The 19,073-nt window shown below is 39.0% G+C and overlaps 1 protein-coding gene across 1 annotated transcript in view; it reads right to left on the bottom strand.

Annotated features, from left to right (window-relative positions):
* Positions 1-19,073, bottom strand: part of syne1b (spectrin repeat containing, nuclear envelope 1b) — a 91,296-nt gene that overhangs the window by 11,170 nt on the left and 61,053 nt on the right. The window contains 36 exon segments of the mRNA XM_057344572.1: positions 1,419-1,601; positions 1,676-1,826; positions 1,902-2,089; positions 2,171-2,333; positions 2,912-3,078; positions 3,281-3,439; positions 4,976-5,131; positions 5,362-5,487; positions 7,160-7,354; positions 7,444-7,678; positions 8,605-8,699; positions 8,785-8,932; positions 9,018-9,172; positions 9,253-9,399; positions 10,202-10,384; positions 10,471-10,675; positions 11,321-11,454; positions 11,523-11,693; positions 11,789-11,944; positions 12,029-12,184; positions 12,524-12,694; positions 12,951-13,100; positions 13,213-13,395; positions 14,092-14,218; positions 14,304-14,500; positions 14,619-14,750; positions 15,086-15,259; positions 15,362-15,562; positions 15,639-15,758; positions 15,839-15,940; positions 16,034-16,243; positions 16,341-16,490; positions 16,573-16,704; positions 17,534-17,687; positions 17,776-17,879; positions 18,038-18,172. Coding sequence (XP_057200555.1) covers positions 1,419-1,601; positions 1,676-1,826; positions 1,902-2,089; positions 2,171-2,333; positions 2,912-3,078; positions 3,281-3,439; positions 4,976-5,131; positions 5,362-5,487; positions 7,160-7,354; positions 7,444-7,678; positions 8,605-8,699; positions 8,785-8,932; positions 9,018-9,172; positions 9,253-9,399; positions 10,202-10,384; positions 10,471-10,675; positions 11,321-11,454; positions 11,523-11,693; positions 11,789-11,944; positions 12,029-12,184; positions 12,524-12,694; positions 12,951-13,100; positions 13,213-13,395; positions 14,092-14,218; positions 14,304-14,500; positions 14,619-14,750; positions 15,086-15,259; positions 15,362-15,562; positions 15,639-15,758; positions 15,839-15,940; positions 16,034-16,243; positions 16,341-16,490; positions 16,573-16,704; positions 17,534-17,687; positions 17,776-17,879; positions 18,038-18,172 — 5,715 coding nt within the window.

Below are 19,073 nucleotides of genomic sequence, written 5' to 3'. Positions count from 1 at the left end.
TTATAACACAAGTGACACCTCATTCTATGTAACGTAAATAATGAGCTATAACTTAAATTTTCCACAAACCGAGCCTTGTATTGATCTCAGGCGGCAGCCGGCTGAGACAAGACCAAAGTGATCGTCTGCAAAGTGCAAAACCCGAATATCATTAGGCTACTAAAAATAGTCATTAACTTCAGTGCTACATACTGTAGTATAACTGAATCCAGTTTGCAAGAAAACATTAATGTGTAAACTGAATTTGGTGACACTACAGTGTGTAACATTGAAGTTATTAATGACTATTTTAGTAGTAACGCTTTTCGGGTTTACAGTCACTTTGCAGAGTCACTTGTCCATGTCGCCTGCTCATATACTGAGATCAATTTATATTCTCGTTTTGAGGAAGACTAGGTTGTAGATCCTTGTCTACGGAATTATGTGCTATTTGTGTTATAATAACGTTTAGCTCACGAGTTATTGGTCCGGGTATCTACTATGAACAACTCCATTGTTAATGCACAGAGCGAGACAACAAGACGCGTTTGTCCGAAATCACAGAATGTTTTGCGAGAGAACGCAAATATGTTTGCGAGAGAATGCAAAGGTTTTGCGAGGGAGGTTTTTTCTCTCACCTCTCATATTTTTTCCTCCACCAAGTCTCTAAAGGGGCTCCGTAGAGTAAAGCCACACTACTGGTCAAACGTTTTTGGACACTTGAGTGAAATGTTTCTCGTTATTTAAAAAAACCTTTGATCTGAAAGTCTGAATGTCTGAAATTAGTTTAGTAGACAAAAATATAATTTATCAAACATACATGTTTTTGCATGAATTTTATTGTTTTTTATATGGATGACTTTGACTGAATAATGAAGAAAAAGCAGCAAATAAGAGCACAGAATATATGGGAACTCCTTTAATATTGGTTAAAAAGCATCTCAGGGTGAGACCTCGAGAAGCTGCTTGATAAAATGACAAGAAAACGTTTCTGCAAATTCTAGTCAACCGGTGACTACACTGAAGATGATAAAATATAACGATGTTTTAATTTATTTTATTATTTTTTTAGTTACATAATTCCCATAGTTTCCTTTGTTTTATTTAATAACTTTGATAAGTTTATTATTATTATAAAATGTATAAAAAATATGAACACATAAGTGAGTAGGTGTCCAATACCTTTTTCTTAAATAAACATGAAAATTTATATTTGCATATTATGAATATTTTAGTCTTTAACTGATCTGATCGTTATTGTCTGAACTCATTTTGCGCTTTGCATGTTTTGATACAAAAAATGCATTTGCAATTCATGTCATAAATAAACTTGACTAACGATCAATTGATTTTTAGTACATTAACAAAACACCTGTTTTGATCATTATTTTATTATGATATTTATCACCGTCTAGTCTGGTGAAAAACTACTGCCGTACCTTCAGTCTGCGCAGAACAGACGCCACACGCTTCTGCAGGTTATCCCAGCGCTGGTTTGCATGATTTGCCATCTCCCGCAGGCTACACGCCGCGTCTGTACGATTCTCACGTGCCAGACGTTGATATTGTTTATTGATCAGCTCCAGCTGTGTCAGACCCTCGTGTACCTGCCGCTGGAAAGTCTACAAGACACAGAACGTTACTTTGATAAACAGACTCAAATCTATTCAGTCAGATCTCACCGGACGAATCTCACCTCAAACTTCTTCAGCTCTTCTTTGGCGATGGTGTAAAGGACACCCGAGGAGTTGGGCAGTGCTGCGGTCTTCTCTGATGTCAGGATCCACTCGTCAAAGCGAGAGAAATCCTCCAGAAACTTCTGCCACAGACGCCACGTCTCCTCAATCCTGCAAAGTAAACAAGACTTCAATGTGACACGTTATTCCGACCTATGAGCTTTGTGGTTTGTTGATGGTTCGTACTTGAGTCTTCTCTCCATAGACATGGCGCAGATGGTCCTCCAGCGGCGGTCCAGGGTGCGCGTGGCCTGCTGGATGGATTCGCACTCGGTGTCGGTAGCGCATGCGTCACAGTCGTGCAGCAGAACCTCACACAGGTTTAACACAGACGCCACGCCTGTGCTGTGCTTCTCGATGTCTCTCTGAAGCTCCTGAAGATGAAGACCTCATCGTTTATCACATTCAAACACAGATGTGGTTTATTCTCCTATGTGTGTGTGTGTGTTGTGTACCTGCTGCAGGTCGAGTTTTCTCTGGATCTCCTGATAGTCACAGGTGTCGTAGACGATGGGACGGGAGAGCTCGGTCTCGATGTGGGCGAGCCAGGAGCGCAGGTTACTCATGTTCTTATCCAACTGTTGTACGGCCACCAGAGTCTCCCGCAGCTTCTTAACTCTAACCACGACAAATTTTGCCGGTGGTTTTGTTACGTATCACACATCACTTTTTCTGGGATTCGAATATGCATCTTTCTTGTGTAAACATATACACCCCCCCCCAAAAAAAACACCCAAACAACCTTTTGATAAAAAAATTTGTAAACACTAAGTAAATTAAATATGAATTGATATAATCATTTATTCAATTTCAATAGATAAAGCGATTCAATTGTTGAATTATTTGGGCCTTGTTAAAGGGATACTTCACCCAAAAATGACCCTCAGATTGTTCCAAACCTGAACACACAGGAAGAAATTTGGAAGAATGTCAGATCTCATCCCCCATTTACTGCCATAGTAGAGAAAATAAATACTATGGGACACAATGGGGGATGAGATCTGACATTCTTCCAAATTTCTTTCCGTGTGCTTAGCAAAACAAAGAAATGTATACATGTTTGGAACAATCTGAGGGTGTGAGTAAATGGTGACAGAATTTCATTTTTGGGTGAAGCATCCCTTTAATCATGGAGTGAAAATGTTATATAGTGACAGCTGTAGTGATGTGTATTGTATGCGATGATGTAATGTTACCTGGCTCCTATGAGGTCCAGTAGGTGTTGCCAGCGCTCATTGACGTTGTTGAGCTTGTGTTTTATGTCGGAGGCTTTGCTCTCATGACTCGCTTGAGCCAAACGCTCTCCAAGCTCCTGGAGCTCATATTTATTCTCCTCCACTGCTGAAACCTCCTTCTGATAGTCCTGATGGCGTGACGATCAAACACACGTCAACAATAAAAAAAGACGACTTTCAGATATTCTAAAACGTAGCTTTATTAACATTTCTGTCAAGTTGATCTATTAAAGGTTTGGTAAAGGGTTTTTGTGGTGATGTTTCATCACGTTTTCGCAGATGAAGTGTTGGAAATAAAGTCAGTCAGTGAGGAAGGTTTTATAAATGTACCTTTCTTAATTTCTCGATCATCTCTTCGATGCTGACGTCTCCATTTTGGGAAACTTTACTTTCCATGCGAGTCAACCAATCACACAGCTCTTTATATTTGTCGTTGAAGATCGCCCATTCATTCAGCCTCTCGCTCACCTGCTGCCTGCGCAGACACAACTGCGCACACAAACACACACAGACATTTAATACACAATAAAGTAACAGAGGAGCAATCTGAGCATTGCAACGACATTTAAATAAAAACAACAGAACCTTCCTATTGAGTAAATAAAGTACATTTTTCCATTGAAACTGCTCATTTAAGGAAGAAAAAGTTCCTTTTCATACTTACAAGAAAATCATTTAAAACAGAAAAAATGCAGTTTTCAAACAGCGTGAACCTGCAGTAAAATCTGTCAAGTGAAACAGCAAACGTACACTCACATCCTGTCATACTCACGCACCGGATGCCACAAATATACAAAAAAACCCATCTCGCTCAGCCCTTGAGTTTCATGCGAGCTCTGCATCAATCTCAACTTAGAAATACAACTTTGACTGAAATTCCTTTTTGTAAATGACAGTTAAACTTACTGTAAAAGTGAAACTGTCCCTACAGTATATTTGATTACTAAAAAAAAGTGTTTTTGAACACTATGGCTGTTTTTTGAAGTCATCTACAATGTTTTTTTACTAAAACTATTAAATCTAAAATTATTCCATTTTAAAGTGTTATCTTTAAACTAAATAATTCAAAGATTTCTGTTAATTGAACTCAAATACAATACAGGTCTAAAACGTAGAAATGATGTTTAAGTTGAGTCACTGAAGTTTTCAGCCGGAAATAAACAAAAAACAAAAATCTAAAACAAAATAAAAAAATAAATACACTGACCAAAATTCTAACACTTTTGTTTTTGCCCCCATTTTTCATGAGCTGAACTCAAAGATCTTAGACTTTTTCTATGTACACAAAAGACCTATTTCTCTCAAATATTGTTCACAAATCTGTCTAAATCTGTGTTAGTGAGCACTTCTCCTTTGCCGAGATAATCCATCCACCTCACAGGTGTTGTCATATCAAGATGCTGATTAGACAGCATGATTATTGCACAGGTGTGCCTTAGGCTGGCCACAATAAAAGGCCACTCTAAAATGTGCTGTTTTACTGTATTGGGGGGTCCGGGGGGTCCGAAAACATCTCCTTCGCATAGAGTTGATCAGGTTGTTGATTGTGGCCTGTGGAATATTGGTCCACTCCTCTTCAATGGCTTCAGTTGGTGTTTACATAATATGTCTCTGTGTACTGTGGATATTCATTTTGTATTTATAAACACAAAAACATTCACATACATATGTATTTATATATTAAGGAAATATTTACCAATAATTGAAATGATATATAAATGTTGATAAATGTTTGTATTCGTCTTAAATATATGCATGTATGTGTATGTGTTTATAAATACAAAATGAATATGCACAGTGCACAGACAAATATTATGTGTAAACAAACTTTTATTCTGGATGTGATCAATCGCCATTAATCATTGAACTGTCCTACAAAAAACACTATAATAACTGTTGCATACAGAGCCTGCATTTTGACCGTCATTCAAACTTGCCGAAGATTTCACCTCACACATAAGACCTGTTGTCCCTGTCATACAGGACTGTGTGTCAGAAGACAGGTGTTGTGTGTTTGCGGTGTACCTGATGACAGATCTCTTCCCACTGTCGATGCAGGAGCTCAATACGTTCCTGCAGTACACACAGATCCTCAGGACTGATGTAACTCGACAGAGACTCTCTCAACACCGTCAGATGAGTCAGATCCTCCTTCCATCCATCAAACATACTCTCTAGATCCTGCGTGAAACACACATGTCAAAATTTAGGATTAACTGAAGACACAGTAATGTTAAGGACATGATGTATGATTTTTCTTAATGCACGTTTCATTGTGCACAATTCACAAACTTTTGGCCTGTACACAAGGCCATATTAGCTAAGAAATCCTTTTTTAACCTACTCTTCAATTGAAAGAAAATGAACCGCACACAGCTTTGGAGTAAAACGTGTGTAAATGTTGCATGTACCTTGCATCTCATCTGTTCAGAGTGAAGCTCCTCTTGGGGATCTGGGAGCGGTTGAGAGAGTTGACGTTTAAACGCTCTCAGTTTCTCCAGAGACCCTCCGATGCCCTTCTCACATGTCTCCCAGTCCTGCACACAGACATCAAACAAACCCTGAAAATATTCTGAAACCACGGTCTCATGTTTTATCAACTGAAAAAACCTTTATTTCTCATTTGAACTGATTCTTGCAAAGCATTTGGATATGACTGGACTGTCTAGGGTTTTTTCAAAGTAAAACTAAAAGGTTCAGTGATAATATGTTGGCACTATAAGAAACAAATTGTTTCACAGAATCCTTTTTTTTTTTTAGAAAACACACGAATATATATATATATATAACATTAAACTGGATCCAGGTCTGTCACAATATCAGATTTTCACTACACAATTATTCTGGCCAAAAGAGTTCAAGAAAAATGTATATTAATAATACATTATTGCTGTATCAGTCAACATTATTAATTTTATTAAAAATATATCAACAATATTTTTTATTTTGTTTATTTTGTTTTCTCTTTTTTGGCCAATGAATCTCAAAACTTCAGTGGCTCTGAGAAAAATGTTATACGGTCAATCAGATATTGGCAATACATTATTTACAATATTATCATGTGTAATATTAACACGATATTAATAACACAGTGAAAAATATTTTTAAAGGTGTGTTTTTCTTACATTTTTACTGTTTCTTTATGAAGTTTAACATGCTGAATACAAAAATCACATTACTTTTTTTTTACCATCGACGCTCACAAAAACACAAAAAATATTTTCACCCTTTTATACATTTGGGTATTATTACTCATACGCAGAACTTACAAGGTAGGCCTGGCATAACGCTGAGCTCAAAACAACAGTTTAACGTAACAGTGATGAAAAATGAGTCGTCCAAAACTTCAGAAGTGTACATTTGATCGTTTTTGTCTTTTATGACTAATACTGTCCTCACGAACCAAGCAGACGTAGTCACCCATCATCACTTCATCCCACCTTCCCTGTGCTACAGACATTTCTAGAATTTTCTGACAGTGACAATTGGAAAATAATCTTTTAAATAAGTGAAAACTTGGACAGTTTTCGTTTATTTGCAATGTGCTGATGTATCGTAATTATTGATATAAGCTCAACATTTACTTGAGCTAAATATACAGTAAAACATTGATGCGACATGAAAATAAATACTACCACAATAATGAGCACCACAGAATTGTACAATAAACTTTTAAAAGATCCGGCGAAACAACAATTTGTTACACTGTGTAATCATTGTTATTAATATCACAAATATTGTCAATACTGGTATCACATACATTTACATTAAATGCAACAAAACACTTTAATCTATGCAAAGTCTTTGCTAATTGTAATAAAATAAACGAGCTTCACGATGCCATAAAATAACCTTTATTGTCTAAATGGTTCCATAAAGAACCTTTAGCATACGAAGAACCTTTCTGTTTCAAAAAAGGCTCTTTGTGGTGAAAAACGGTTCTTCAGATTATAAAAGGTAAGAACGAGGCGGTTCTTTATAGAACCTTTGATTGAATGGTCCTTTGTGGAACCAAAAATGCTTCTTCTACGGCATCGCTGTGAAGACCCTTTTAAGCATTTATTATTCATTTATTCTTTTAAAAAGTGTACAGAGTTATTTATAAACTCAGTATTAACAAAGGTACAAAACAAACGAATGGGAATGGATATTTTAGGATTGGTTAATTGACCAATCAATCCAGACTGAATGTGATATGATCTGTGTTACCTTGTGCAGGCCGGCCAGCTCTTTCTTCTGCTCCTCCAGACGACTGTTAGCGAGTCTCCAGCGCTCCTGGATGCTCATCAGCTCTTCCTGTAAGGAGGCTTCAGCTCGTGAGTCTGCAGACAGGAGGAGCTGTCTCCCCGTCTCCACCGTCAGAATATAACTGCCCTGCTGTCTCAACAAAACCTTCTCTCTCATCTGAGGGAAAATCACATGGCCAACAAGCTATAAAATCAGACTTTAAGAGCAGAGCCGTGTGAATATATAACAGTTGTGATGTTGGTTACCTGAACTGCGTCCAGCATGACTCGGGCCCGCTGTAGAGGAACAGGCGCTCCGGCTCGCAGGGTCTCGGTCTGATGAGAAACCTCCACCAGCCACTTTCTGAGTTTCTCCGCCATCTCTCTGTATCGATGCCACTGACGCAGTTGACTGTCGATGATCCCCCTGCGCTGCTGAGCGCGTCTCACCACCCCCTGCCACTGGTTACTGAGCAGAATCAACTTCATCCTGAACTCATCTCTGAAAACACACAATAATCATGTCGTTTCATGCATATTTCATGTGAAGATCTGACTGATATATATCGAGATGCAAGCACTTTCTGATGCGAGCACAACGATTCGATTACAATCCTATAGACATCTAATTGTCTTTGCATTTTGCAACGTAAAATGTACATCTCAGCGACCTCATTGGATGGAAGTTTTGCGCATCATACATTTTATTCATTAAACAAGGAAGATAATGAATAATTTACTGAGACTACGTTCACAATGTTTAGACAGAAAATATATATTTTTAGGTGAATTAAACCATTCATTTTATTGCAGCTTATTTATTTATTGCCATACTTTTTTATGAAAAGAAATATTTTATCGGCCTTGGTTTTTTTTATCACTCCCATGTCCTTAAAATGACATTTCATGCAGTGTGTAATGTTGCTGTGTGTGAATGTAAGCAGTCTGCCGAAAGTGAACGAAGTTATTGGCTTGGGAAAAAGGGAGTCGACTCTGAATCACGCGAACGAGTCGTCTGTCGTTCTAATTTCAGTTCCGGGTCAGATTTGCGTCACTCCGTGTAATGACCGCCTACGTTCCATTTGCCACACTGCACGCGGTAGACCAATCACAGCAGACCAGACCATCTGACCAATCAGATCAGAGTGGGCTGACAGGAGGGGATTAGACAGATGAATCGCCGAACGAATCATTTGAGAGTCTGTCAAGTGAGGTAATAATAACTGCCTATTATTAGAAAATGAAAGTGTTTTTGACACCTTCTATGTACGTAAACTTGTTGTTGGACACTCAAAGTAGAAACCAAAGTAGGAAACTTTGGAAACCAAAGTAGGACTTTAAAAAAATCACAAAATATTTACTCTTTAAAATTCTTAAAGAGAGACAGATGAATCGCCGAACGAATCATCTGATGGAACCGTTCCTCACCTGTCGTCCACCTGTTCCTGCTCCAGCATGTGCTGTCCATCACTGATGATAGAATGAAGAATCTGCTGTTTGCCGAACATCTCTGCCTGAAACAACTACAACAACGACACACTTTTAACTTTCCAAACATTGCAGACACGAAGGCAAGACGGTTCTCGCACGTCTGCTCGCACATCTCACCTCATGAGCTCTCTGCTGCTCCAACAGACTCTGAAAGTTTCCGGATATATCCACGGACAGATTCTCCTCCGTCTGCTCCAGGAACTCCATCCAGGTCTCGCACTTCTCCAGAAACGTCTGCTGCTGCAGTAGAAGAGCCTGGAGTTTGCTGAAGAGACGATACACAACCTCAGCGGGTCTTTGTAAGGATCGTAAAGAATCAAGCACAAGACAGAAATCACGTCAAGGCAAACCTGAATCTCTCGGTGGTCTGAACCGAAGTGTTGGACCAGCTTCTGTTGAGGTTCTGCGTGCGTTTGATCTCAGAATCGTTGAGAGGGAGTCTGTAACCCAGTTCATTCAAGCGCTCCAGATCAGGAGCCATACTGCTAAACTTCAGCATTTGTTTCTGCACGACAAACAAAAATCTATGAAAACATCTATGATAGACGACTGGTAATGTCAGCTTGGTCGGTTTGGCTTGTTTACCTTCAGCTCCTCCATGCGATCGCAGATCAACGCTTGATCAGACGAACCGTTTGGATCCTGACCTTCCAGAATCTCTTCGGCTTCCACGATCCATCGAGACAGAGAGTCCAGCTGCTCATTAAACGTCTCGTAGTCTCGTACTCCGGCCTGTACGAGTAAAACACTTCAGAACCCGACACTAAACCAGGGCCCGTATTCACAAAACATTTTATCTTAGCACTAAGAGCTCTCCTAAACAGCAGGAAAAGTTTTTAGTTAAGAGTTTTCTCTTAAAACCCATTCACGACATTTTACAAGGGAGCAAAAAGAAATGTCGAGGTATCATCTTTAAATGGCATATTTGAATTCACATCAAATATTTTGAAATATTTGCCATTTGTTGCCATTTTCAAATTAATATGATAAAATATATGCTAAATTACCAATTTAACAAGTGATGAGTTCATTTGCAAAAACTGATAAAAATCATGTTTTTTACTGTGCATTCCAATTAATATCAACCAAACTGCAGTTGGTGTTTTTATTAAGTAACAATAACTCAAAAAATATAAAACACAATAAAACACAATAAATACATGATAACAAAATACAAACGTGATTTTTGAAATATCTAAAAAATCTCAAAATTTGGGCTGCGCGCGGACGGGGTGTGCGGATGTCCGCGGACCCTTCCGATACGAAAAATTGCATCATGCGGACAGCGCACGAACGCGGACGGACGGACTATAGTCCTCTTCACTACTCCTAACGTCTCACTAGTTTTAGCGCTAAAATGCTTTGTGAATCATTCGTAGCGCAAAAATTTAGGAGTCCTTAAAGTGGAATTAACACGGCCATTATTTTTAAGAGTTTCTCCTAAATAGGCAATTTAGGAGCTACTTTTAGCCTTAAGATGTTTTGTGAATACGGGCCCAGTCTGGTCTGACACAGATGTGTTCTGATGTCTCACCTGTAGCACGGCCTGCTGTCGACTCAGACTCTGCTCTACAGCGTTCAGTCGTTGAGCGAGCGTCAGGTGATCAGACTGGATGGAGGCGGTGGCTGACGTGTCCACCTGCTGTTTGAGTTGCTCTCCCAGCTCCAGTAAGACTTGAAGAGACGTCTGAACCGGCGCTTGAGACCTCAACAGCTCCTGATGGAATATAAGATACGTCAATGACACACGACCGCTAACATCGATAGAAGTGAATACAAAATAAACAGATAAGTCGGGCTCACAGCGCAGTCCTGGATCCATGTGGACACTTCATCTTCTGTGACGTCTTTGCGGCTGGCGCTTTTCAGCAGTTGGTTGGCTCTCTCCTCTGAGCTTTGAACGCTGCTGTCGCTCTGTCTGTAAAGATCTTTATAGCTCTGCCAGAGTTGTAAGAGACCTTTACTGCTCTTCAGACGCTCCACAATCTCCTCCTGAAGACCGTTCCATCTGAACGACACCAAACACACATTCACAACTTTCACCTCTTAACAAATGTCACAAAAATGACTTTTCAGATAAAGACAAAAAGCTGTGATCTTATTGTACCGTGTGGTGTGTTTCTTAGCGATGTAGTGAACCCAACAGCAATATTTAGTTTTTATGTTAATACAGCCATCTACTGTATATTTATGTGAGAATACTTTACAGATGTTAATTTTAATTACAGATGTTCGTTTGAATATTGAAAGCACGTTCCACATACCCAAACACCTCACGCTGCAGTCTGTATTATTATTATTATTTTTAAATCAATAAAAATCAGTTGCAGGGCAAGTAAAAGTCTCTTTACGCTGATTCACAAGGGTCATATTATAATAATAAATTAATTTATAATTTGAGCAGTCGGGTGAAACATTTTGCAGGAAATGTAAAGATAAGTACGCAAAGTATCCTGCAATTTTAGGTTTCAACCAGCGGGGGTGACAGAGAGACAAATGTATGAATTGTAGATTTCAAATAGGTGCTTTCAGATTGTTGTCCAGATTTAGAGTGACACAGAAAAAGATTGAAAGAAGCTTAAATATATTGTAAAGTCTTGAAGGATTTGCTTGATTCTTTGGCTCGAGTGGAAGTCAGCGCTGTCTCACTTACCGGGCGTTGATGTCTTTTAGGGTGTTATTGAGCGAGTCACAAACAGAAGGGTGACATTCTTTCAATAACTCGTGTGTAACTGCTCCAAACTTTCTCAGACTGCTCTCTTGTTTCTCGAGCTCCGTCTGTAAATTCTACAGACATCAGATAGAATCAGGCTCATGATTTTCTGTATAACACCGAAGTTGAGAATGTGATTTACCTGCAGACTCTGCACCTGCAGCTGCGCAGCTTCCAGAGATCCCGTCAACAGACGATAGCGAGACACAGAATATCGTCCCTCCGTCAGGTAGCCGTTGATCTCCTCAGACGCTTGTTTGTATTGACTCCAGGTATCCTGAACAGACTTCAGGCTGATCTTCAGCTGACCGATCTGATGACGCACAAACACACACATTTACTGTATTCATTCTCTTATTTTTGGAACACAACTGTGACAAAACCTGACAATAGTTCAAGAGTAAATACCAGGTGGTCCAGGTTGGCCCATGTGTTATTCAGGGTTTGGAGAGACTCCATGACCACAGCACACGCCTCATCCGTCTTGTTTTGGACGAGAGCGCACGCCTGCTCCTCCACTCGCTCCAACTCCCTCTCCTTCTCTTTGATCATCACCTCCATCTCCTGATTTAGACAGAGAGGGCATGTTAGAAAATATATGTACTCTACAAGTTATGTTCAATTATTTGTTTGTGTTTCGGAATGGACCTGGCAGTCTCTGAGTGCATTCTGGACTGAGGACAAGTTCTCGATCCTGTGTTTTCTCTTGAGCCGATCCTCTTGAGCGTTCAGCCACGCCTGAAGATTCTGCACTTTACTCTCATATTCATGCCAAGACGTCAACAAGCCTTCTAGATATTGTACCTGAAACAAAAAACGAAAAACGTTTATTAAACAAAACACGAAATGTCACCTGTAATGCCGGGTTAAGCAGTGACAAAAATGACTAGAAAATCATAAAGATTATGCTTTGATATTATTGGTTCCTAATCTTTTTACTTTTCTGATTACACAGTCACGGTTGGGCAGACAAGAAGAAAAGTAATGCAACTTCTTTTCTTTTTTTAGAAGAACATGCATTAATGACGTGTGCAGAGTAAACCGATTTATTAAGGTATTTATTAAGTAAATGAATGAGCACAAATTAGATTTTGTTTTGGTAACCGATTTAAGTGATTTGTTTCATCCCAGCTAAATTCTCACTCTCTCCGTGATGCGAGTCTGTAGAATCTGCCAGCGACGGTTCATGGCTCCCAGTTTCTCTGCAAAATCGGTCGTGTCGCTCCGTTCGCTCTCCTGACCGCCGATCTGAACCACAGATTGGTTTACAAAGTCTACGGTGAGCTGTTTGCAGTTGATGTCCACTCTGAAGCCCTGCAGAAAAGAGCGTCAATGCAACATCACACTGTGCATACAGAATAAAAGTCTTCAGAACTGTGGTGCTCATGTAGAAGATGCAGGTTTAAATCTGATGGTAATATAACAAATTATTTAAAATAATACTATACGATATGCTTTATTGTATCTTTATTAAAAAATAATAATCCAGAGAAAGACTGCAACAGCAAGTGTAAATAAACAAAGTCAAAATCTTTTAAATGCAATGATGTGCCAATAGCTTCTGTTGTACCTTGTACCGCTGTAGGTACTCCTGGATGACCTTTGACCCGACCGCCCCCTTGAGATTCTCTTCATCTTCCTCCACGACTCTCTCCATTAGCAAAATCCAGTTCTCATGTTCAGTGATAGTGTGATGGGACACCAGCTTATCCATCTGAGACTAAAGCAAATAAAGAACACAACATCCCTTTAAGACCGTAGACTCGAAAGAATACAGAAATACGAACCTCGAAACTAAAAACCAACAAATGAATAGAAACGCTGGTCAGCACCTGGTGTAGTTTCTCCTGCACCACAGGAATACAGACGAGCAGTTCAGACCACTGTGAGTCCAGCCGGGAGAGATCCGACCTCAGAGACGCCGTGTCCATCTTCTTGAGTCTCAGCAGCTGGTTTCCTTCATTTAGCACTGAGGTCTTCAGACTGGAGCGGCTTTCCACCTCTTTACTGAACTCCTGCGTGTGTCACATGTGTCATTCATGAAACATTTAAATAGAAGAGAAAACCTTAAAATAGTTAGTAAAATAGAGTTATTATCGTTAACTAAAAATATTCAAAGATTTTATTTGACATTTTACAAATACAATACAACAAGCCTAAATATTAGTTTGAAAAACTAAATGAAAATCAGCATGTTATTTGATCTTATCAACAAACAGAAATAAGTGTGAGACCTTAATCTGGAAATAAATAAAGACAAAACTAAAACTTGAAATAAAAATAAGTAAAAGTAAAATAAATAAATAAAATATAAATAAATAATCAAATGACAAAAGCACAACAAAAATGCAAAAAATGTCAACTAAAATGAAAATGTAAAAATATAAAAGCAAATTTAAAAGTATTATTACTGTAAAAATACGATAAAACTTAACAAATTATCATTACTGATGGAAAGTCCTTAAACCATTTCAAAAAGCATCTCAAGGTTAGACCTGAAGAAGATGCTTCATAACACAATTTGGCAAATTCACAAGGGTTATAAACAACAGTTGACAACATTGAATATAACATCGTTTGATTTATTCTCAATTTTAAATTTGCACTATTTCACAAATGTACACAATTACATAAACAAAAAAATGTGGGACCCTAAACTTCTAAAAAGTAGCATATATTAGATTTATTAACGTTAAATAACTTTGACAAACCAGAAAAGCTGACAGCTGGTTTTTAACAGTGTCCTGTGGACCGGTGGTGGTTTGCGTGTTCCAAAACTCCACCCGTTCCCGAGCGTCCTGCAGCCAGCAGCTCAGTTCATCAGACTCATGTTTATACCTGCGACAAACAGCGAGTGTCCGTCACCGCGCGTATTCTGAAAAAACATGAATAACTGAACGCACTTTAAAGTAAACGACCTGACCTGGTCCAGTGTTTCAGCACAGAATCCAGATGCTGTAATTCCTTGTTGATGTTTGTGCTGTTGCTCATCCAGTGTTCACCCAGAGAAGCCAGATCATTCTCCAGACTGGGACAGCTGACGTACGACAGGAGCTGTCTGCCATCCTCCAGCACCTGATGTAGTTTGTGCTGATGCTCGGTGAGACTGGCCTTCAGTGCCTTCAGGGTGGAGATAATAGAAACGTGAAGAACGTCACGTTAGCGTAGCATAATCACATTATCCAACATTAAACCCAAGAAATTTCACTGACAGGCCGGAAAAACAGAGATGACGTACTTGATAAAGCTCGATTCTCTCTGTAAGTCTGTCTTCGGTCTCTTCCGCCAGGCCGACGGTCGGCAAACTGCCCTCCACCCCCTCCAGCAACTGATACAGCGTTTGATAGTCCAACACGAGGTGATTCCACGTCTGTAAATGTGCACACACAAACATAAACATACAAAACAATGTAGAAGAGATTTTAACCTAAGAAATATGAATGAGACCAAAGCTTTATTTACAAATGTAACATTTACTCGACATACTGTATGACAAAGAAGCTAAAATGTGATCAAACATGATAATCATTCTGACTTGAACTTTCTTTTGGCTGTTTAAAACAACACAATTTTGCGGTCAGCTTTCTTTGTATTATTTATTGGATAATAAGCATTTCACTATACCGTATGTATATAAAACGGTGTATGGTTACGTAATCGACGTAAGTAAAACGTCTCATGAAACAAACGTTGTTTGTGCGTTACCTCTGAGATACACTCCAGCTCAACTCCTCTCTTGTGTGCTTGCTTGAGAATGTCTTGAGCTCCAGCTAGCGTCTCCTCCAAAATCTGACTTTCGCGGGGCTGAACAAAGGTACTGATTTTCTTATAGAACGTCTCGGTTAGGACCATGTGCCACTCCAAGCCTTGGAAAAACTCCTGGAAACATTTCCAAAACACACAATGAACTTGTTTGAACAATGAACGTTTTCCCATTTGCTTTCTTTCGATCCATTTAACGTGTTTTATTTCCTCCTCCACCTTGTGTTTGTCTAGAAGGTTTTGCACATCCTCCACTGAGCTGGTGATCATCTTCTGGTCGGCGGTCATCTTATCCCGAGCGGTGTCAACCAGGTCGATCAGATCCTGCAGAACTCTCTCGTACTGATTCTTTAGGGCCATGTTCTGGTTCAGTCCGCTCCGCCGAGAGCCCACGATCATCACCAGCTCTTCATGAGCATCCTTGAAAAACAATCGGTAGTTTGATTTATTCAGCCGTGCACATTTGAAAACGGAAGTTCTTTTGTGTTTTGTATACCTGTAGCTTCAGCAGCTCGTTGATGGAGAACTGGTCAGGTTGTAGCTCCGCCCCTCTGGCCTTCAGCTCTGTGATTCTGTGCTCAAAGCCTCTCAGCGTCTCTTCTGCTTCTGCGAGAGTCTGTCAGAACAAAATTCAACAGAATTCAGAACAAACTCTAACTGTATTTTTTTATTCGAACATGATTTTGGCTCGATTACTTCTGCTTGTTTCGTTGTGGTGTGGTCAAGTACTCCCGCCATTTTCTGGACGATCTGAAATTTACTTTCACCGAGCGCAGTGAACAGATGCTGCATCTCCGTCTGAAAGAGAAACAGGAAGTGAGGTCATGATGCAGATCTGAACCATGCCTAGCAAGAGGACGTCAACAAACAAACAAAACCCAACACGCTCACCTGGAATGCTGTGAGCTCGAGCATTTTGCTCCGCATGGTGTCACAGCGGTGCTCCAGTGCTGAGTCCAGAGCTCCCAGTCGGCGGGTCAGACAGTCAAGTGTGTCCTTCATCACATCCTTCTCCTCTTCAGACAGACCCACAGCGCCCTCTAGCAGACCCTGGCTGTGGTTGACCTCTCTGGTGACCTCTGCTACTTCCTTTCCTAATGCCTGTAGGGCAAGAATTTCACCACTTTTATTTCACAAATATCTGTATGAAAATGTGCTTCACCAAGACAGTTATTAGTTAGCAGGCCGATTTTCAGACCTCATGGTTGGAAAGCTGCGTCTCAGCGTTCTCCGTTAGCAACGCAGGTCCAGAAAACAGCGTGTTCTCCACATCATCCACCCAAGAAGATGTGGCAGTGAGCGCTGTATAAAGCTGCCGCTCCATGAGAATGACGTCTCTCTCTGACGCCTACAGAAACAATCAGACATTACACGCTATGCACAACTAATGTACCAAGTGTTGTGAGAGCGATAAGAAGTCAGGTGGTTACCTGAGGACTCATGTCATGTATTGTCTGACTGAATCCATTGTGCAGGGACATCAGGGTGGACTTGTCCTGGATTTGAGCTTCGCTCTTATAAACCGGAGCTGTCGTTTTTACACGCCCCGCTCTGGAGTAAACCTGACAATTTATACAGAGGTATTTCGTCAATAAACAACAAAACGGATGATTACTAAATTAAACATTTATTTTTAAAAATATATATAAAAATGTTTGTTCGTTTGCGTGTTTTATTATTATTTTTCTATATTTAAAAAATCTTAAATAAACACAATGTTTGACATGTTGTATTTATCTATATATTTACTTTTTTTTATTTTGGGGTATTTAGTAATACTTTTAGATTTATTATTATAGTATCATTATAGTTTTTATAGTTGTAGATAATTTGTAGATATTCCGATTTATTATTATAGTATCATTATAGTTTTTGTAGTTGTAGATCATTTTTAGATTTATTATTATAGTATCATTATAGTTTTTGTAGTTGTAGATCATTTTTAGAAATTTAGATTTATTATTATAGTATCATTATAGCTTTTATAGTTGTAGATAATTTGTAGATATTGCGATTTATTATTATAGTATCATTATAGTTTTTATTAGCTCATGTAAAGTGAAAATGTGTAATTCGTTCAAATTGTTTAAAGTTTTAATTATATGTATTATATTTAAGCATTTGAATATATGTATGTATAAAATGTATTTGAGTAACTTGCTTATTAACTGTTGTTTATCTAAAAAAACAGTATAAATCATCATTTTTATTTATTTATTTGTATTTCATTAATCACTGCACGAAACTGCAGGAAATAAATGGTTAATAAAATCAAAAGTCGACCGGTCTCAGCACCTAAAATATACACTTTATACTTGCATATAAAGCCATATCTAACCTAAAACCTTGATTTTGAATCATACAGTTAATGTGAATGATATCTGACAGTACCGGTTGTCTGCTGTCCTGCTCCAGTGAGTTCATGAGCAGCTGTAGTTTGGTGTTCATGGCTTTCTTCAGACTCTGCCATCTCTTCATTCTCCGTCTCTTCACGGCCTCACTGTCTCCCATCACCTCCAGCTCAGGTGAGAGGTCCTCTGTTCCGCTGCAGAGGGGTGACGGATGATGAAAATGTTAAAAGATGAACTGATGTTTTAGGATATTAGAGTTAGGAGAGATGTCGCTCGTGATACCTGGTAGGAGAGGTCGGTGAAGACTGCTGGGTGAGGATCTCCTCTCCACGACTGGCTACAGATTTCAACAGCTTCTTCTGCTCTGCCAGTTGCTCTTCCAGTTCCTGGTTCAGCAGAAAAAAACTTCATTATTAATAACATTATCCTTCATTTACCTATGTAGACATAAATGTAGAATTGAAAATCCAAACCCTAAATTTCAGTCAGGTATGTTCTTGACTTACTGTATGTTATATGAGATGTTTGGTGTTTGAAAAAGTACCTTCTGTCTCTGCAGGCTGTCCTGTTGCTGTAGGGTGCGTGTGGAGCGGGCCTGAGCCAACCAGTCCTGTACATTTGGACTCTGAGAGCGACTGGAGTCTGATTCACTGGAGTCTGACGCCTCTCGCTGGGAATCCTGCACGACAAAGAGACTAAACATGAGCACAGGAACATTTCTGTGTTTAACATTTTAACAATCTTCAGTATTTACAGTAGATTATTAAAACCGGACCCATGATCATACAACCTTCAATTCATAAATACAATGTATAGTACAATGCAATGTAAGTCTCTTTGGATAAAAGCGTCTGCCAAATGCGTAAATGTAAATGTAATGTAATGTTTCATCGGATGTGCACGCGCCTGAACCCCAGTTAACTTCCGGTCTGTGTTTGACTAGTGTCTAATAATATAACTATTTATATTTGAGTTAATGTTAATATTAATTTATTTGATTATTTTAGTTCTTCTAGTATAATAATTGTATTAAATAAACGATTTGTTGAATGGGTCCGGTAGTTTAAACGCATTTAAACTAAACTTTGCTATACTTCCATCACATGACAGCAGTTTGAAGTTATAGCTGCACTCAGTTACATTATGCCATTACTATTTTCCCTGCTTATAACATTCCTCTGTTGTCTGATATCCATCACAAAATTAGACCTAAACAGTTTCAACACATGAAATTTCCTAAATCACAACTAATAAGCTCTCCATATCCTTCATAAACATTTACTCAGTAACTTTTAATCAAAGTCAGTGAGTGCAGCTGTGACGCGTCAGAGGAGTAAATACGACACAGCAAATTTGCATAATTAAAAAATGTGGATCAAATATTAAGTCTGTATTTCACTACATTTACTAAGCATGTTTACAAACAAGTACCATGGTGAAACCAGCTCTACATTTGCACATTTGGCAGATGCTTTCATCCATATAAGTTGCGGTTTTGAGAATCAAGCTTTTAATGCAATGGCATTCCAAAACCTGTATGACTTTCTTTCTTCTGCAGAACGCAAAAGAAGATATTTTGA

This window comes from Triplophysa rosa, linkage group LG10, assembly GCF_024868665.1.
Source record: "Triplophysa rosa linkage group LG10, Trosa_1v2, whole genome shotgun sequence".
NCBI lineage: Eukaryota > Metazoa > Chordata > Actinopteri > Cypriniformes > Nemacheilidae > Triplophysa > Triplophysa rosa.
The sequence above is the reverse complement of the archived record's forward strand: the minus strand, read 5'-3'. Positions and strand labels throughout refer to the sequence as shown.